This window comes from Conger conger, chromosome 6, assembly GCF_963514075.1.
Source record: "Conger conger chromosome 6, fConCon1.1, whole genome shotgun sequence".
NCBI lineage: Eukaryota > Metazoa > Chordata > Actinopteri > Anguilliformes > Congridae > Conger > Conger conger.
The window spans coordinates 35,344,617-35,365,772 of record NC_083765.1 but is presented as its reverse complement, the minus strand read 5'-3'; the positions used below and the strand labels follow the sequence as shown (position 1 = coordinate 35,365,772).

At 43.4% G+C, this 21,156-nt stretch overlaps 2 protein-coding genes across 8 annotated transcripts in view; one reads left to right on the top strand and one right to left on the bottom strand.

The window, feature by feature from the left end:
* The window catches only part of nup93 (nucleoporin 93), a 35,758-nt gene extending 27,791 nt beyond the window's left edge, over positions 1 to 7,967 (bottom strand). For 2 of the 3 annotated variants that reach the window (XM_061245856.1, XM_061245858.1), the window contains exons 1-3: positions 7,813 to 7,967; positions 6,813 to 7,004; positions 2,211 to 2,328 (exon numbers count right to left, since the gene is read on the bottom strand). In XM_061245856.1, the coding sequence (XP_061101840.1) occupies positions 2,211 to 2,328; positions 6,813 to 6,991 (297 nt within the window). In that variant the 5' untranslated portion in view covers positions 6,992 to 7,004; positions 7,813 to 7,967. Of the gene's footprint in view, positions 1 to 2,210; positions 2,329 to 6,812; positions 7,005 to 7,634; positions 7,771 to 7,812 lie in introns of those variants that run through there. The other variant, XM_061245857.1, reaches the window with a different exon arrangement.
* The window catches only part of bbs2 (Bardet-Biedl syndrome 2), a 28,808-nt gene continuing 14,592 nt past the window's right edge, over positions 6,941 to 21,156 (top strand). Inside the window, exons 1-12 of one of the 5 annotated variants that reach the window (XM_061245860.1) lie at positions 9,738 to 9,910; positions 10,707 to 10,850; positions 12,226 to 12,354; positions 15,329 to 15,556; positions 16,298 to 16,423; positions 16,675 to 16,737; positions 17,814 to 17,891; positions 17,986 to 18,090; positions 18,900 to 18,986; positions 19,389 to 19,524; positions 20,253 to 20,392; positions 20,762 to 20,906. In XM_061245860.1, coding sequence (XP_061101844.1) covers positions 12,238 to 12,354; positions 15,329 to 15,556; positions 16,298 to 16,423; positions 16,675 to 16,737; positions 17,814 to 17,891; positions 17,986 to 18,090; positions 18,900 to 18,986; positions 19,389 to 19,524; positions 20,253 to 20,392; positions 20,762 to 20,906 — 1,225 coding nt within the window. In that variant the 5' untranslated portion in view covers positions 9,738 to 9,910; positions 10,707 to 10,850; positions 12,226 to 12,237. Of the gene's footprint in view, positions 7,069 to 9,736; positions 9,911 to 10,047; positions 10,300 to 10,706; positions 10,851 to 11,367; positions 11,582 to 12,225; positions 12,355 to 15,328; positions 15,557 to 16,297; positions 16,424 to 16,674; positions 16,738 to 17,813; positions 17,892 to 17,985; positions 18,091 to 18,899; positions 18,987 to 19,388; positions 19,525 to 20,252; positions 20,393 to 20,761; positions 20,907 to 21,156 lie in introns of those variants that run through there. The other 4 variants (XM_061245861.1, XM_061245862.1, XM_061245859.1 and 1 more) reach the window with 4 other exon arrangements.

Sequence of the window (21,156 nt, the reverse complement as noted above, 5' to 3'; positions counted from 1 at the left end):
GATTGTAATGTAAATCTAAATATAAAACACGGACCCCTGACTGTGGGCTCAAACCTTAAACCTTAGCACAACCCCGGTCCTGGGGGGCGAGTCTGCATGCTGGTTTTTGTTCCAACCAATTACCTTAGTTTTACAGTGCAGTCCATAATTACCTGGACAGTGGGTCAATTTCTGTTCTTTTAGCTCTGTACTCCAGCACATTGGATTTGGAATGAAACAAGGAATATGAGGTTAAAGTGCAGACTGTCACCTTTAGTTTGAGGGTATGCACATACACCCACATCGGGCGATTCATGAAGGAATTGCATTCCTTTTCATAAACACAACAGTCCCCCAATTTCAGGGGACTACTGTATCTATAAAAAGCTTCAATAAGAAATCTTTCAGTATCTAGTCTTGCGGACTTCACTGTAGTTCTGACAGCTCTATAAACTACGCAGCTTCACTCCTGCGGTTGCCCCCGGTTTTAGCGGAAAGGTAGAGGAGGCTTTGTGATGACCGAGTTTCTCAGCACCTCATTACTCAGGATCCTCAGCAACGGAGGTGCGTAAAGTAAAGTAACACACGCAGTGAGTCACTGAATAAAAAAATGATGAAATAAGAAAATTACAAGCTGAGGTCTTAAAAGACCCATATAAACACAAAGGCAGCGTTGACCTGGGGGTCATTATTGTGACAAAATGTCCACAATAAAAAAAAAAACTAAGAAGTCCAGAATTAACTGCCATGAAGATCTACTATGAAATGGTCATTTGAAAGAGAGTAGCCACATTAACCGGATGGGGTTTGTTGATGATCGGGGACCAGCATGCGTGTGAAGTGACCCCCTCCCCTTTCATACGTGTTTCGTGAGATGTCAGGTCCCTAGTGCTCACACCCCCACACCACACCTGTGACATCGCAGACAATGCACTGGGCAGAGGAGACAAAGCTAATACACGCAGCACTGTCTTTCTTTCATATGACTGTGAAACATAAGCACAAATATACACACAAATCACACAGGAGCATGAATATCCAGCAAATCAGGGCTCTTATTTTTACTATCTGCACGTACAACAGGAATTACGACTGTGTTGAGGAGCTTCCTCAACACAGGGGGGGAAAGAAAACAACACATAATTCCCTTAAACTAGAAAATGCCAATGGGGTAGAGGTACGAAAGTGACCAGTAAATGAAAGCACCCACTGCCAGTGAAAAGATGAAGAGTAACCACATTACCCTGATGTAGACTTCTGCAGGACAAACTTGACCAAGGGTTTCTCATATTTGCCTCTGCATGGGAGCGTTTTACAGGCATCTCTGAGGACAGCTGCCACTATTTCACAGGCATCTCTGAGGACACCCTGAGACTATTTTTGAGTAGTAGCCCAGTTAAGGACCTATTTCTTGAAGTGATGCTGGGCAGTGCAGACCGAATGTTTCCACTAATGACATTGAACCTCAAAATGAAGACTACGGATTGCACTGGATGCATCAGAGGTGACTCCACTACTCGTGGAGAGAGGATTAAAGGGAAATAATTACATTAATTTAATTCATGGTGTGATACAGAAGTATGGGCGGGGTAAATCATTCTGTTCAGCGCACTTCAATTCAATACGATCATGATACATCACTGAAATAATGCAGTCAAAGTGCAAAGCCTTTTGGTCTGATCCGGTGTTCACCACAAAGCTGGGCAGTGGTGTAGTGCAGCGGATAGGAAACTAGGCTTGCATCTCCCAGGTTCGATTCCCAGGCATGGCACTACTGCTGAACCCTTGAGCAAGACAGCTAACCTGAATTACCCCAGTACAATATCCAGCTACACAAAATGGACAGTTTGTTCTTAGAAAATGTACGAGCATTCGGATGTGATCCGCTGTTTTTTTTTGTTTTGTTTTTTGCTGCTCTTGAGATTTCGCCCGCGGGTGTGGATTACAAGGACGTGATGTGACCACGTGAAAGGCATGAGGTCCAAGCGGTCAAGTGTACGACCCGGTAAACTTCACACAAAGAACAGTCTACCCCAGTCAGCAGCGCCTCTGGCTGCAGGGGTGGATGTGGTACACAGAGACCAGCTCTCACAAACAAACCCCAACATCCGCATGCCCTGTGGGTCATGTTCACTCTGACAACCAGCTGACTCATGCACTCGGTGCGCTGTGGGTACCGGGAGAGTGACGTGGAGCTTCGCTCGCACGTGGTGCGGACGCGGGCGGTGTACCTGAATGTCCGTGTCCTTGACCGGCTCAAGAGGCTCGAAGGTGGTGGCCGCACTCAGGCTCTCCAGACGCTGGGAGATGTGGAAGATGTCCAGGCCTCTGGAGCCCAACAGGATGGACCTGTCAATCATGCAGATAAACAGCGGAGAAATCAGAGAGTGACAGGGGAAAGCGCACAAGCAGAGACGTGTTCATTTTATTTCTTCTTTATTTAACCGGGAGCCTACATGTCGGTGGACTGGAAAACCCCTGTGAATTCAGGGAGAACATGCAAACTCCACATAGAGGATCTGATCTGGCCAGCCAGAACTCTTTTTGTGAGGAAATAGTGCCAACCAGTGCACCACTTCGCTGCCCCAGATGGAGGGGAGAACGCATGAGACAAGTTTGAGAACTCGTGAGACGCAGGTCAGACCTCGAACAAAATGGGACAGAAATTAGACTGAACTCAAGAGACAGGAGATCTTTAGCAAATCCAGCAGAACACATGACACACCACCAAAACCATCTACAGTGCTTCCAACCAATATTGTGAAAATACTGTGAAAAGATTACCAAAAAAACCAAAATGAAGCCCATCCTAAATTTAGTTCGGTAAGGTTTTCATCATGTGCGGGAGTGTGGTTTTAGTAATAAGGCTTGGTGAGGTCATATGATTATCACATTTTAAATATCACCTGGGCAGTGATGCAGGGCTGGGATGATAGCACCCATTTCACACTTAGGAGTGTGAAAACCGAGAAAAGGAATGAGCTTTTTTACATTACAAGTGTGATATTTGTGGGATAAAACTACTTGCTACAGTTTGCAAGACAAGACAAAGTCTGTATACTTTTTTATTAGCATTTATGAGCTTGTGTAGAAGGCATCGTGCATCAGTAGCCACAATGCTTGAGCAATAAACATTTATTTCCAACCTGCCAGTCTGTTCACACAGGACTGAATATCTATTTTACTTCAATTTGTCCCTTATTTCATTTAAATGCATGCATGCTGATACAGTGACAATTAGATAGGTGATTAGCATGTTGCAATGCCTTGGATAGCATTCTGCAACTTCAGAGAACCGTATGGACCTGCAAACCGGTTTCTTATCCTTACCTTCCCCGCTTGCTGACTGTGTGAAATGAGGAAAATTGACCTTGTTTTGGGATTTTATTAAGTCAGTGTGTAGCACAAGGCTGCAGTGTCTGATAAGGCTCTACTCTGCAGATGCCAAATACACTGACAACCGGGGGCGAGCCAACTGGCCTTTATCTTCCAGCGATTTCCTCCATCTCATTTAAAGTTTTGAGAGCTTTTTGGCAGTTTTGGCACACATTTCCACAGTTTGAAGTACGGCGTGTCGGGGTTTCGCTGAATGTTTATTCAGCAAAAACCCGCGGCTGGAACGGGAGATCAGCAGAATGTGACGAACGCAGGCGGGCCCGCGGGAGGTGACATCGAGCCGAGCAGCGAGCGACGGGGAAAGCGACCCTCGTCCAGGCCTGCGAGAACGACGGCGGCCCCAAGCGGCGTCTGAGAAAGGGCGCGTCAGACCGCAAGCGGGCCGCGGCGCCAGGGACGCTACAAGCCGCCGAGGGCGCGGCCTTCCCCGGGACCGGAGCTGCCCACGGTCACGCCACTCGGACTAACAACTTTAATTTCGCACCGTCAGCGTCTTGCATTCCCGGCCACGGGGGGATTATATAAGCGCTATCGACTGTTGCGGCACCACTGCGGAAAAGCATCGATCCAAAATGGCAGATCTTCCATCATAACGCACGTCTGCCGGTTGGCTAGACCGGTGACATGTTGAAGTGACTGGCAGCACCTTCCATCCATCAGTCTCCTCCACACTTATAGGACAGGATGTTGGGATGAAGCCCACCAAACAGGCCTCTGATGTCTGTCAACGGCCAAGTTAGCACAGCATACTCAGAAAGCACCAAAGCACCAAAAGCTTTGAGGGAGTGGGTACAAGCCCACCAAAGACATGTTTTTCACATGTAGGGAAGACTTAACTTCACAGTGGAAATTATTTGATTTCTTATGAAGGCTGGCCTGTATACAATTCAATACATTATATTCAAGCAAATGCTGTCATTTATGGAGAACTAAACATGCCAAAATGAGACTAATAATTATACAAATAAATCATTCTGACTTCATAATAACATGCACTTCAGCATTTTTCATTTCATAATGACACGTTCCCGAATGACTTCTACTTTATTTTGGAAATAAAAATGCCTAAGTATTTATTTACATATTTATAGATATACTCAGGGAGCACTTTGTTAGGTATTTGTTCAACGTCATTTTTAGACTCAAGTCTTCTGCCTTAGCCTATCCACTGAGAGGTTTGACGTGCTGTGTGTTCAGAGATGCACTTCTACATACCACTGTTGTAATGTGTGGTTATTTGCGTTACTGTCACCTTTGACCAGTCTGGCCCTTCTCCTCAAACCTCTCTCATTCGCAAGACATTTCTGCCACAGAACTGCTGCTCACTGGATGTTTTTTTGCTTTTCGCGCCATTCACTGCAAACTCTAGAGATTGTTGTGCATGAAAATCACAGGAGATCAGTACTTACAGGGATCAGCGCACTTATCCCTGGTTATGAGTATGCACTTTGTTGTACGTCGCTCTGGATAAGAGTGTCTGCCAAATGCCAATAACGTAATGTAATGTAATCAGTAGTGTCTGAGATACTCAAACCACCCTATCTGCCACCAACAATCATTCCACGGTCAAAGTCACTTAGATCACATTTCTTCCCAATTCTGATGCTTGATGTGAATATTAACTGAAGCTCCTGACTCGTATCTATATGATTGTATGCACTGCACTTCTGCCACACAATTGGCTGATTAGATAATTGCATGAAAAAGTAGGTGCACATGTGTTCCTAATAAAGTGCTCAGTGAGTGTACTTTTATTTAATAATTTAATATGTAGTTATATCGTATTGGCACACGTTGTCAGCGCAACTTAAAACAAAAGAGAAAATGAGAGCGTCCTCCTTTGTCACATGAGCAACAAAGCCAGATGAGGCTAGCAAGACGAGGGACTGCAAGTGTTTTCACTTTCCAACCTGTTACTTGAGGTCCGGACAGGTTACTTGAAAGCATTATAGCAATTATACCAAATACATAAACCAAACACAAAAGCACTGCTCTGTGCTTTGCAACAGCTCCATTGTGAAAGGCGACAAACTAATGAAAATAATATTTCAAACGCACATTGATTTTAACTTTTGGTTTGAACACTACCCTCCTGACTGTTTGAGTCATGTCCAAGCGCAATGCACCCTGGGATACTCGTATCAGTGTAGTGTCCAGTGTTTGCACGCTGTATTCCACCAAATGTAGAGTGATATCCGGGCAGTTATAACACACTATTTCAGGCAACTAAGGTTTTGGACACACTAAATAGTAAACTAGTATGCAATTTTGGACACAGCCTAGGGTTTCCATTCCCAACCCTAGTCCTGGAGAACCCATGATTTCTGCTTTTGTTCCAGTGAATCTCTTAATTAAAAACATTTTCTTAGCCTCATAGCCTCTTAAGTTTGTGTGGATTATGACCAGGTGCCTACATGCTCAGTATTAATGAGTTCACCGACTGTAGGGCTATCAATTGAGCAATACAAAATGGAGCATCGTTCAAAAGGAGCCATTTGCCACAGCACATTACAGAAAATCTAAGCATAATTTGTCTGAGAACTGATCTTACTGACTCAAAGCACGCAAGTTAATATTAAATATTCATTCTATATGTGTGTCAGACATAATGTGGCACAGAGTAAATAGTACCTCAAATAAAAATGCCTTAATTAAAAACAATTATGAGCAAAACATTGTACTTCAGAAATTCTAATTAAGGTCAGAAGAAATCCAGCCTACAAGGGGGATTCTTCCAGGACCAGGGCTGGAAACCCTTGGCTTGCACTTGTTCTGGTTAGCTGCGCTATCCATCAGGATACCGACCGTTTTACAGTGTGCTTGAAAAGGGACCCAAAGCAAACAGGATCCTGTTATTGCACACTCCTGGTCTCTGATTGGCTCACAAGCTACATTTCCACAGGTATTTTAATGCCGGGTAGGTGAGTGCATGCCAGTGCTTTTTTTCCCGGCCACTTCTGGACTTTGGCACTTCTTGACTTCGGTCAAGGCTTCTTGTCCCTGCACTTGTTGCTCTTTGGGCTAGTTGAGGCGAAGCGGAGCGGAGCTTCAGGCTTAAATATTTACATTTAGCAAACGCGTGTATCCTGATCCACTTGCACAACTTAAGACACCATTTCCACCGAGACTGACTTAGTGACATTGGCACCTCTGAGACGCCTCTCAGTGGACAAGCAAATGGGCCAGCAGTACTACCCCAGGCACAAACTCGCTGAAGCTTTTGACTTGATCTGGCTGACCTGACCTTAGAAATGCACCAACCGCTTAGCACTGACAAAGGTTCTGCATGTAAAATCAGTCCCTCGTCTTCATCCATCAGAAGGGGTGTTGGAGCACTGGCACCGAATCTCATAATAACGGATTGCAAAATAACAGTGGGGATATGACTACCAAGTCTGGTTGCAACCTTATACCATACATCATATGCCGGTACTCACGCTTTGACATCAGCAGTGTCCTGTGACGTTCGGGTGAGGGTGCGGGAGCGCAGCCTCTCGCCAGCTTGCTGGATCTCCTGTAGGTTTCTTTCCACATGAGGCAGCTCAGAGATTGCCTCGGTCTCCGCCGCGAGCTGCTCCGCCTGCTGCAGAAGCTCTCCGAACCCCTCCGCGTCCATCGCGTGCACCTGACTGAGGGCGAAACACGCTGTGTGTCACATCAGTGAAACGGTGCCGGAATTAAATAGCGATATCGGTAAGTCGCTTCCTTCAAAAACGAACTGCATCTGCAGTTATCGGCAACCAATAATAACCTGGCTAGACAAAATAGTTTGTTTAGCAACCAATACACCAAATTAAGGCGATAAATGAATAGCATTGGGTGCAACATGGTAGCTAAGCTAACCAATGTAAGCCACTGTCAACTTAAAGCATTACATATATTAATTGGGCGACATGAATTCTAACTGAAGTATTTTTTAAGTTTCAATGACAGTCGTGTATAACTTAGTTAGCTAACGTTAAAATAAATAAACATTAGCTAACAAGCCAAACCGCAAAACTGAAGTCTTCAAGAACTAAACACTGCTGCCAATCTTTAGACACACGGAGGAATGGGTTCATTGCTATGTTAACTCATGGAAGATTTTAGAATTCCAAAACTAGTTAGTTAAGGCGTTTTTCACAAATATGTAATAAGTGTTAACTGAACATTCGAATGTGGCTGTAACAATCTGGTGAAAGCAATGAGTTTTATAGAGCACTGACAAAAAAGAACATTAAACCCATTCTTCAGTATTAACTGGCCTTTCTGTTCATTACCCATATTCGGTTCTGAACTGGCAAGCTGTCGATATATGAAGCTAATAACGTGTAGCGGTTAAGTACACGCTGGAGTGTGCTAAAGACAAAGTTGCCCTATGGAACCGTAGTAGGCCGAGAGACGAACGAACTAACGTTACAGCATTCCAACCATAGAAACTAGTGGTTTATTACATACCTCGCAGTTTTCTACGACGTGAGAAGATTCGTTAATGTGATCCAAGTGTAGCTAGTTATTTAGGTAATTTAGACTTCATTTACTGGCGCCTTTCGGTTTGCACTACCAACACACATTACTCCCGGCTCTTGTTCAACTGAACGCTCATTGGACGACCGTACACTCCCATAAGCCTCTGCGCATTCAAAAAAAACCCAAAAAACTTTATGTACAGTCACTTTGACAGTACAAAACAAAAAGGATTCGGAATGTGCGTCACCTATTTCAACGTGACTACATCTCGATGATCTCCCATTATAAGTGTGTGGTGTGTTCAAGTACCATCATATATAATCAAGTTCACCTCAAGTGTTCATTTTGTAGACTTAAGTTAATGCTGACAGATTCAGTACATACATGACACAGACACAATTGTTATATTGTTCCCAGTGCTACAAATTTATTTTCAGTGCACACATACAATAAATCAAATGCGAATAGATCAATCGACGCCATGTTTAGGCAGGAATGGATTCCAGACGATGGACATCACGCGTCTTCGGTCTTTCACTGACAGCAAGTCGTATCGCAGGTTTTGTCCTTGCAGACGCATCCGGAGGCGCACTTGCTGCAGCCGCTAGGACAGCAAGAACAGCAACCTGAAATGAAAGGGTAAAATAGTTTAATATCCATGCCATTAGCTGCCATAAACCTGCTTTGGTGAAACCTACGCCACTTTAACGAATAGGCAATTTCACGGAAAAATGTAATTGGCATATTTCAAACAAACGGGTTTGATTGATCGCCTTGCTTTATCGATAGCCAATTAAAGACCGAGAACACCTGCCTGTGATCACAATTCAGTCAGGCATTCGCATTATGCGATTAGGCAAATCACAAGTAACACTCGTTTAATTCACACAAGCCATCCAGAGGACAATGAACAAAACAAGTGGATGAAATGGGTCATTAGGAGGTGCATTATGAAAATGATTTTTAAAATGACACTCACTTTTCTTACAGGTAGTACACTTGCAGTTGGTGCACTTGCAGCTGTCCCCGCAGTTGCAGCTCCCAGCTGAAATCAAACAGACATTGGAATTAGTTCAGACAAATAGGCTACATAAATAAATACGGCCACCACCAATCATTAGATGCAAAGCACAAAACACACACCATTCATAAGTTTTCTGAAATGAAACGACTATATATAGCTACTCACTCTTATTACAGGCACAAGGATCCATGTTTTCCGCTTCCCTTCTTTTCCTTTCCTTGACGAATATCAAAAGATATATTTTCAGTTTGTGTGCCGCTCGTACGCCGGGCCAATGGCTTTATAGCGTCGCTAGCTCAGACAGACCGAGTGCAAAAGGGACACTCCCCGTAAACCTTGTACAGAGGAAGCAAGCCTGCACACGGCCTTCCCAAAATCGCACCGGTAACAACAGTGTGCAAAACAATTTCCCACAATGAGAATAGTTATCAATCGTCAGAGAGAGAATAGTTGTTATTGACTGAATTACGTAACCACAGTAAACATGTCAGTCTTTATTTCACACCGCTCCACCGGCAAACACTAAAGGAAATCACGAATATCATTACGTAATTGGTGAAAGGCTGGAACAAACTGAATACGTTAATTGCTTGTTGTTGTTATTATTTTAACCGAGAGTAGCATGTGTATTGTTGGAAACCTAATGAACTGGGTTATTGTGTGTTTGTGAACACTGGGGATTTTGGAAAATAGGGTGTCTTAAAATATTCTATCGTTTTTAACACTTTTCGCTAAGTTGTTTGTGAATATATTCACTCATTTGAATCAAATATGCTAATAGAGCAGTAAGGGACTGTGGTATGCCAAAACGAAAAAACGAAAACGAACAGCGCATAATTTGTAACGCCTATACGTTGTTACAGTGTCTTCATAAACGTATATCGTCTGCACTGTATACTTTCAGCAAAAAAAGAAATCATCAAATCTGGCATACAGCCCCGACAAACTGTGCACACGGCACTCGGTCCACACTGTGGCGTGCTCAGAAATTGTGCAAACGCTCATTGTTGCACTCAAGGAACAAGGAGGTGTGCAGCGAGCGAGTCCACACGTATGCACCCGGTACGAGTTCGAGATGCTTCGTAAAAAATCTAGTGAAAGAAGTTTGCACCCGGCGATAGTGAATGTGTGGCGTCCGGAATCTGAGTAATTTTCCGTCACTCAAGGCTATTATTACGTGTTTTTCTCATGACTGTGCTGCCTCGTGGGTGGTCCTTATCAATACTTATAGAAATAAGGGGACAATACACTATCATTACGACGATTACAAAGTAATCCCTTAAACTAGATATAATCCGTTAAAACCTACATAAAACCTACGTTTACATGTCGCTGGTAAAACTATTCTCAAAAACGAAGGTAGATACGGTTACGTCCGCACGTGATCGTTTATAGTAATTTCTGTAAGAAATACCAACGCCTGCAACTTTTAAATTAAGACCGCAAAAACGGTAATCACGCGTTTTCTTTGACAAACTATCAACATTTGAAGGTTCGGATGTAACCATACCAAATAGTTATAAGCGATTATGTTCATTTACGAGAAACATTTTATTTATTAAGCGCTTTAAAAACGAAACAGAATTTACCCTCTGATTTCTTTTTACAATAAGTTGAATTCGGGACAATATGTCCCACAATTATTATAGCCCATTAGAATATAACTCTAGAGGCGCTATTTAAAAAGTAAAAATGGTTATTGCTGCATTTATACTTTTAAAATCTCTATGGTAGCTGAGGCTCTCTTTCTCTCAATATATTCGGTTTCTTATGATGTATTGTTTGAATGTAAAAGTAATGGATTATACTAAAAAGTCCATGAACGCCAGAGCAATTCTGACCACCCTCATTTGAATAGAGAATCCCCCTTCACGAGACCTGACTGCTTCTGTGGACATGTGACGTCACGGCGGTAAGGGGCCGTTCGCTGCTCACTCCTGTGCTAACCTTAGCCAAAACCGAACCCGAAGAAGACCGAATTCGTTTTAAATCAGATAACCAGGTGAGATATAATATGCATGGTACTTTATTGTGAATGCAATACACACGTGTATTAACAAGATCAATATAATACAGTGAACTTAAGTGACAGTGATATGCTAGTTGACAACTTCCCATAATAAACATTAGCCTAGACTAGCTACAGTGATGGGTTTTAAACTATTAATGTTAGCTATGCTGGATTGGGTGTATACCTAGAAGCAAATTTCAAAATGTAATTGAAATGACAGTTCAGTACATTTAAAACTGTTTTTCCAATATTTTTCATGGAGGGGGTGAAAAATGAAGAACAAACAACACTAAATAGATAAAAGGCTTTGACAAGCTGCTGCGCGTTGCTAGGTAACGGGCGATAGAGCAAGGGGCAGAACTCAAAGCCGTTTAAAACAGCTAAGCTCTTGGGAAGACCCATAGAAGATGATATGCAGTAGAATTGTGACAAAAACGTGAAGTACAAAACTAGCTTTAGCGCCAGTCAGCTAACGTTATACTGTGTCACGCTGTTAGATAACTAACTATCTGTTAAAACTAAGGTGTTACTGAACATGCTAGCGTTAATGTTACTAACGACAGGCTAGCTAAGTTAGTCTAGCTATTTACAAGCGCTTTAGCTAGGCCAGCATGTTCGCTTCCACACGTAGAAGGTCTTTCTGCTCTCAGATATCTAACTAGCGAAATTAATGGCGCGTGAGCCATAGAAAAGAAAGACAGAAAGCCTAGCTTGCATTTACGGTACGTTAACGTCAAAAATGAACGTTTTAGTAATATTAATTTACTGTGTAAATTCCATTTTGATTGCATTCTCCTTTGTCACGATGACATTTTAAACTGGCAAAAAATAAATATCTTGGGCTACCATAGAGTAAATGTTACACTCAGATGGTCCCACTATATACATTTAAGAACATTCCATAGAACCATAAAAAACATAAAACTATGTAACTAAATGAAACTGAAAAATAATCAACTTTGTGTTAACAGTTGTGTGGAACAATGATTAATTTATTTAAGGATGTGCGTGGACTAAGGCGGGTTGTAACATCTAACACAGACTGCATCAGTTCAGTTTCTGTATATATGATGATTCTAGCCCTGGGTTTTGATTGGATCAGAAACAATTTACACAAATGGATTACTAAGAAAAATATAGGACATCTGTTTGCAAAGACCTTGTGTCATACTTATACATTTACTCAGATGTTTTCAAAAAGTTGTTTTCGAGATCTAAAAAACTCATTTGAACTAACAAGTCAAATGAGCTCCACGTATCGTCTGGAGTGATATTGGCAGTTATGACTGTTAACACACATGTGAATGCACACACACACGCTCACACACACACACTGTCACTGATAGAATACCTTTCTTTTCATCAGGGACAAGCCAGCATGCTGGTGCCAATCTTCACCCTGAAGCTGAACCACAAAATCAACCCGCGCATGGTGACTGTGGGCAAGTTCGATGGGCTACACCCGTGCCTCACTGCGGCCACACAAGCAGGGAAGGTACACTCATCCTGCACCTCTCTGTGGGGGTGTTTTGATATTTATGGATTTAATGCTTTTCACTTGGTGAGGAATGTATGCACTTGTAAGTCCCTTTTGGATTAAAAGTGTCTGATAAATGACTGACATGTAAATGTACACTTTTGCCAGTTTAGTGATTTTGTCTCTAGATTGAGAAACGTTAGCAGCATCTCTCTACAATCTTGCATTTGATGTATTTGCTATGCTACAAAATGAAGATGATTTTTCAAACTTACCAAGAAAATAATACAAATTCCTTTTGATGTAAAGTATGTCATTTATAAACATGAGAGCTGGAGGTCTGTGTTGGGTATGAATATTCACTTAAAATCCACTTCTGATTGGCTGCCCTCTCAACAGTTCCACTGCCGATTGTTTCTTGTTCTTTTCACATTAACATGGAATAACCAATACTAAGTACACCCCTAGAGGGCAGTATATGAACTGAATAGAATAAATAAAAATAAAAATGAATCTCAACTGAACAAATTTGGCTTGATATGCTATTTGTTTTGGTTCTTTATGTGTAATATTGCAATTGACAATGATTGTTTTTACTGTACATAAACAATTGCCCTTGGTGTGTTTCCCTGCTGGCTAATCTTGCAGTGTTCCTTTATACCACTTTGTTTAGCAACTAAAAAAAGCTCTCCAAAGGGTGTCCTTTTTTATGGTTTCAATGAATACATTTGGAGAAAGAAGTTCATACCCCAGATAGTCTACTGTCTCTATTTTATATATGTTCTATCCTACTTTAACATAAACCACACTTACCAACTCTATATCAGGGCTGACAAAATGTCTGGTGACAACTGTGCCCATAACTGAGATAATACAGTGCCCATAATAATACTGTGCCCATAACTGAGCAGGGCATGACTCACCTGCTCAGTCAGCATGTATCATTTCTTCAGGTAAGACAGAAAATCCCTGCTCCCTGCTGTTATGGGCTGTGAGGCCACACTTAGCTCAGGTGCACTGGCCATCACTCATCCTCGGATGTGTGTAACACCAGACACTTAACTTGTTAATGTGGTCAGTTGGTTTGCTGTTGTTGATGTTTAAGCAATGCAAAACTGGTCTACCACGCTAGCATAAAACCCCAGGAAATTAACAAACACCACTTCCAGATCTTCAGCTCCAAGCAGTCAGAATGATTTTGTCTATACAGTCATGTGAAAAAATTAGGACACCCTATGGAAAATTGTGTGTTTTTTAAACATTTTTAGACATATGGATATTTAATATCAATTTTAACAAAACTGAGATATTCAAGTAATATAAATAAACAAGTAAAACTGAAGAAAATCCTTTTTAAAACTTTCTGTAAAATGTAATAAAATAAAAATGCAATTTCTGGTGAGGAATAAATTAGGACACCCCCACATTTTTTCCCACCTAAAATGGCTGAAATCACAGACAGGTGTATCACATCAGGTGCACATGATTAGAACATTGTTACTCAGCATTTTGAAGGATGGCTTGCCCTATTTAAACCTCAGACATTTACTTTGGTGTGCTCCTGACTGTTGACGTGAGAGTGAACACCATGGTGAGATCGAAAGACCTGTCTGAGGCCTTCAGAAAGAAGATTGTAGCAGCTTATGAGTCTGGTGAGGGATTTAAAAAGATCTCAAAAGATTTTGAAATCAGCCATTCCACTGTCCGGAAAATAGTCTACAAGTGGAGGACATTCAAAACAACTGGCAACATGCCCAGGTCAGGCCGTCCAAGCAAGTTCACCCCGAGAGCAGACTGCAAGATGCTAAAAGAAGTCTCCAAAACCCCTGAAATGTCATCACGGGACCTACAGCAGGCTCTGGCGACTGTTGATGTGAAAGTGCATGCTTCTACAATCAGAAAGAGACTGCACAAGTTTAACTTTCATGGGAGGTGTGCAAGGAGGAAACCTTTACTCTCCAAGAGAAACATTAAGGCCAGACTGAAGTCTGCCAGAGGGAACATGGACAAAGACCAGGATTTCTGGAATAATGTTCTTTGGACAGATGAGTCTAAAATAGAATTATTTGGACACCAAAACAGAGGACATGTTTGGCGCACACCAAATACAGCGTTCCAGGAAAATAACCTCATACCAACTGTGAAGCATGGAGGTGGAAGTGTCATGGTTTGAGGATGCTTTGCTGCAGCAGGACCTGGCCAGCTCACCATCATAGAATCTATGATGAATTATACAGTGTACCAGCGGGTGCTTGAGGAACATGTGAGACCATCTGTAAAAAAAATTAAAGCTGAAGCGGAACTGGACCCTGCAACATGACAATGACCCAAAACATACCAGTAAATCCACCAAGGACTGGCTGAAAACTAAGAAGTGGAGAGTCCTGGAATGGCCCAGTCAAAGCCCAGATCTTAATCCCATTGAGATGCTGTGGGGTGACTTGAAACGGGCTGTACATGCAAGAAACCCCTCAAACATCTCACAGGTTAAAGAATTCTGCGTTGAGTGGGGCAAATGTCAGAGACTGGTAGATGGTTACAAGAAGCGTCTCACTGAAGTTATTTCAGCCAAAGGGGGTAACACTAGGTATTAGGGGGTAGGGTGTCCTTACTTTTTCCTCAGTTAGAATATGCATTTATGTTGATGTCTTTTGTTTAATGAATAAAACAAGGTTAATTTTTGTTGTTTACCTGCAATTAGATCACTTTCTTTTCCAGAGACATTGATATGTGATCATTTCTTAATGAATAACTGAATATTTAACGGGGTGTCCTAATTTTTTCACTTGACTGTATATAGAAGTCTTTTCTTCAAGCCTAAGAAGAATTTACATTTTAACCAAAACGGACAGTGAAGTATGATCTGGCCTAACTATGCAGTCGATTAGGCTGTTTTAGCCTTGGGCAATATATCCCTGACTGACTGAGGAGTTATTGCTTTTCATTGTGAGGTGTTGAGTTGTAACGTGTGGGCGATGGCGCGTTGGTCCAGGTGTTCATCCATAACCCTCACGGGCGTGGCCAGCGGAAGGCGGCGCACCGCCTGAGCCAGAGCGCGCAGGACTCGGACATCTCCCTCCTCAACATCAACCAGGCGGTCAGCTGCCTCGCCGCCGGCACGCTGGGGCCCTCCACCGCCGGCCACTCGCTGCTGGTGGGCTCCCAGACCAACCTGCTGGCCTACGACGTGCACGACAACTCCGACATCTTCTACAGGGAGGTGCGTGCCGCGCTGCGGTCTAAGGGCCGAACGGGGCAGTCTGCTCCGTCTCGTGTCTGTCGTCAGGGGCAGTCAGGAGCTGGGATGGGGGGTGGCATAGACAAGGCCCTGAGGGGTGTGGTCAGAGCTAGAGGATGAGCGAAGAAGAGGAATGTGATCCCTTGGGGGCCTGAGGAGGAACGAGGAAGGGGAATGTGATAGGCTGGGGGCCAGAGGAGGAACGAGGAAGAGGAATCTGATAGGCTGGGGGCCAGGGGAGAAATGAGGAAACGGAATGTGATAGGTTGGGGGCTAGAGGAGGAATGGAGAAGAAGAATGTGTTAGGTTAGGTGGTGGGAGTCATTTGATTTATGATGTGGTAGAAATGTTTAAAAAAAAATGAAGGTAAGTTGTTCCTGCACTCCTGTTTTTAGTTTTGTAATTGGTCATCCTCATCCCTGGTCCCACAGAGCCGCATAATCTGCTGGCGTTCACTATTACTCATAACATCGATCACTTAAATTGGATGACCTCAACTGCTCTTAATTGGATGTTGATTTTAAGGTGAAAGCAAAACAAAAAAAAGAGTAGAATCTGCGGTCATCCAGGACCACTATTGAGGACTGCTCGATTCAGTCACTGGCTGGATATGCCAAGAAAGTAAAACATTGATTAAAAAAATTAATAATTACATACAGTATACAAAAGTTTAATTACATATTATATATGTATTACATAATATAGTCTCCTTACCTGTTGTAGGTGACAGATGGGGCCAACGCTATTGTTTTGGGGAAGCTGGGAGATATCCCATCTCCTCTCGCCATCATCGGGGGAAACTGCGCTCTGCAAGGGTTCGACTACGAGGGAAACGACCAGTTCTGGACGGTAAAGTTACAGACGATGTTTAATTCACCTCACACACAGCGCTGTACCACTGCAGAGTAACTGTAGGTTAACACTGTGACAACATCGGAAGAAACTGCCTGAAGGTGTTTGAGTATGGGTTTGTCTTAAATAAGTGTGATAGGTAGAATTTCACATACTGAAACCTTCACTCTGAGAAAATGTTTTTGTGTTCTGAACTTGTCCTGAAGTGTGTAGGTTATGTGTGTATTAATTTGTTTTTCTTTTGAAAGGTTACTGGTGACAACGTCCGGTCTTTGGTGCTCTGTGACTTCACCGGTGATGGGAAAAATGAGGTTTGTCATATAAGACCTTTGCAAACGCACAAAGACACGCACAAGCACACACATAAAAGTGGTGTATTAATCAGTCCAAACAATCTTTTAATACTGTGAACGCCAACTCTTTTTATATAAAAGTGCATTGGTCTTTTTAATGCAAAATAGCATCTTAAATGTGCAGTGCAGTTTCTGTTACCTGAGAAAAAGGAATCATCCATGTACACTCAGTGAGCCCTTTATTAGGTATTTATTAGACCTATGTCTTAGACTTCTACTGCTGTAGCCTATCCAGTTACAGTTATGGTGTGTTCAGAGACACTGTTCTGCATACCACTGTTGTAATGTGTTATTTGCCTTATTCTCACCTGTCTGCTTTGACCAGTCTGGCCATTCTCCGTCTCTCATTAACAAGGCGTTTCTGTCTTCAGAACTGCTGCTCACTGGATTTTTTTTTTCTCTAGAGAGTAGTGTGTGTGAAAATCTCAGGAGATCAGCAGTTTCTGAGATACTCAAACCACCCTGTCTGCCAACAACAATCATTCCTCGGTCAAAGTCACTTAGATCACATTTGCCACACTATTGACTGATTAGATAATCACATGAATAAGTAGGTGTAAAAGTCAAATAATTTATTACACCTACCTAATAAAGTGCTGGTGTACGCTAAACTTGCTAGCATTTGCATGGACATGTTGGCAATAAGTTTAGGTGCAGGGGGAAATATGACATAATAAATGAACCCTTTGGCTCATGGCACTTAACATTACGCAAAAGTCTAAATTTCAAGGTAACAGCAAAAAGAAAAGCGCTTGCCAAGTCAGTTGTGGCCTGGATTGCATACAGGCACACGATTCAGCATAACTGTGGACGAAGGTTTAGAACAGGGGTGCTCAACTCCAGTTCTACAGGTCTGTGTGCTGCTAACATGTTCCAACATCTCCCTATTAATCAAACATCAAATCTAATGGAAATGAACACATTCATTTTTAATCAGTTGACAGCCCCTGATGTATATGTACACAAAAATACATTAATATGAGTGATGTGAGATATGAACTGCATTGTCATGTGAGTGGACTTGTTCTTTTTAGCTTCTGGTTGGATCAGAAGACTTTGACATCCGTGTCTTCAGAGAGGACGAGCTCGTGTCAGAGATGGCTGAGAATGAGGTACTGTTTCACAGGGTTTGACCCGTGTGCTGCCATTGCTGCAGTGTAGTAAAATCGCTGTGTCGAGCTGAACGCATGCTCCTCTCCCTTACAGACGGTCACCTCTCTGTGCCACATGCATGGCAGTAGATTTGGGTACGCCTTGGCCAATGGCACAGTGGGAGTGTATGACCGGACTGCCCGCTACTGGAGAATAAAGGTACTGCCGCTTTGGCCGGTTGGCCCTAGAATCATGTTTACTCTTTCTCACTCAAATAGTCACTCATTCACTCACTCAAGTGTCAGCTTGAGTGAGTGAAGAATGAGCACTTACTTGTTTTAGACCACACACTGAGAAAGCACTCATTCCAACCATAGCAAAACTGTCAGGTCATCAGAAATGTATGCAAATATTTCAAATATACATTTACACAAAAACTGTGATTCTGATCTATCACTGAAAAATGATCTATCACAATAAGTTAGTAATTTGGTCTGAAGTACAGTAGAACCCCCTTCAAGCATAGTTTTTTTTCTCACCGGGTATTAGCAAGAGTGCTAAGTGCTGCATTTCCCTAATTTCAGTAATATCTTGTGATTTATATAATTGGAAAACGTGACTTCTCCGTCTTTGTACCCGTTTGTTTGACTTCACCACACGGTTCATGTTTCAGGATGTGCTGTGTCTGGAATCGCATGTTACCACAGGGCGCTCCTGTTTGCTTCATGATGTAATGGCGGGTGAGCGCTGTGCTTTAAAGTGCAGGGGGTTTCAGGGGGGGCGTATAGTACGCTGTCCGTGCGTTCGATGACCTCAGGAGTTTAGAATTTGTGCTCTACGGCTGCGCTGTGGTGCGCTGCCCGCGGTTTTTATGGTGCGTCACGTTTGCGGCCCTGGGCTCACAGGGGTACAGTACCGCAGGCTGTGTTGCTCTACGGCGTATGAGGAACATGTGTGAGCTGGACGGGGATGGGGGGCAGGGGCGCAGGGCGTGCCGCTAACGTTGGTCATCTCTCGCGCTTCTGCAGTCCAAGAACCACGCCATGAGCATCCATGCTTTCGACCTGAACGCCGACGGAGTTGTGGAGCTCATCACCGGGTGGTCCAATGGGAAAGTATGCGCTTACGCTTACAGTATATAGCAGTATATTACAGTACATACCCTGCTATTGGCCCTCAGCCAGCCCACCCTCTGCCTTCAGCAGACTTTACAAGCAGATCTCAAACAGATGGGCTGAAGTTTTCACTCGTAGTCCAATGTAGGTGGCATTACTTAGAATATTGCACATAAAATCGGTACAAAGACGGTACAAAAAATGACAAGTATATTACAGAACAGTGTCAAATACATGTTACATGAAGAATTATTGGAAAGAAGCGAATTTAGTTCAACTTTTAGTTCAAGAATTGAGCTCTAATAGCTCTCTGTAGGCCCTGGTTTTATAAAAGCAACACAGAAAAGGTTGTCTTGGGAGCTGAGTGGCGTTTGCCGTGCCATTGCTGCCCTCCTGTTCCAGATCGATGCCCGTAGCGACCGCACCGGTGAGGTCATTTTCAAAGACAACTTCTCCTCGTCGGTGGCCGGGGTGGTGGAAGGGGACTACCGCATGGACGGCCAGGTGCAGCTCATCTGTGCGTCTGTGGAAGGAGAAGGTGAGGAGGGAGCCCCACCTGTTACCTGTACTCACCTGTAAACACCTGTGACCGCATACAGAGCCTCACCTGTACACACCTGTGACCGCGCACATAGAGCCACACCTGTTACCTGAACACACCTGTACACACCTGTCTACACCTGTACACACCTGTGACCGCACACATAGAGCCGCACCTGTTACCTGAACACACCTGTACACACCTGTGACCGCACACATAGAGCCTCACCTGTACACACCTGTGACCGCACACATGGAGCCTCACCTGTACACACCTGTGACCGCACACATAGAGCCGCACCTATTAGCTGTCTTCACCTGTACACACCTGTGACTGCACACACAACATTCCCATAGGCATGTTGCAGAGCCGTGAAGAAGTATTTGCCCCCGACCTGATTTCCTCTATTATTGCATATTTGTTACACTGAATAGTCTCAGATCTTTAGACAAAATGTAATAGACAAAGGGAAGCTGAGTAAGCACATTTTTTTAATAATTAGTTTTTTGTGTATAATGGCGGCGTTGTCTCTCAGTGTTAGTGTATTAGTGTGTAGTGGTGGCGTTGTTTCTCTGTATTAGTGTATAACGGCGGTGTTGTCTCTCAGTGTTAGTGTATTAGTGTATAACGGCGGTTTTGTCTCAGTGTTAGTGTATTACTGTGTAATGGCAGTGTTGTCTCTCAGTGTTAGTGTATTACTGTGTAATGGAGGTGTTGTCTCTCAGTACGGGGGTACCTCCCAGCCAGTAAGGAGATGAAGGGGAACCTGATGGACACCAGTGTGGAGCAGGACCTGATCCGGGAGCTAAGCCAACGCAAGCAGAACCTGCTGCTGGAACTGCGCAACTATGAGGAGAACACCAAGGTAAAACAAACCACACACATGCACACGCATACACACACTATACATACACACACACACACACACACACACACGCACTCACATGCACACACACACATACACACACGTACATATACACACACACACACACACGCACTCACATGCACACACACACATACACACACAATACACACACACGCACACACACATGCACATACACACATACACACACACACAAGTACATGTACATACAGTACACAGACACGTATCAGACACACAACCATAAACACGCATACACACACACACACACGCACAGACGCACAGGCACACGCACACGCACACACACACACACACACAGATACTCACAGAAGCCGACCCTTTCCTTCCCCTCAGGCCACGGCTGGAGCTGTGCTCTCAGAGGGTGACACACAGATGGGCGTCATCCCTGCCAACACCCAGCTCCAGACGGCCCTCTCAGTCAAAGCGGCCACAGAGAGCCAGAAGGCCCACATCGAGCTCAATATCTCCACCCCCAACGGTAAATCCCCCCCCCCCGAATGCCTGTGAACGGCTGGGGCACCATCCATAAGCTTCAGAGAAAATACACTTACTTTGCTTTTCTGAGATATTCAAACCACCCTGTCTGGCACCAACAGACAGCGCTTAGATCACATTTCTTCCCCATTCTGACATTTGGTCTGAAAAGCATTTGAACCTCTTGACCATGTCTGCATGTTTTTATGCATTGAGTTTCTGCCACATGATTGGCTGATAAAATATTAACAAGC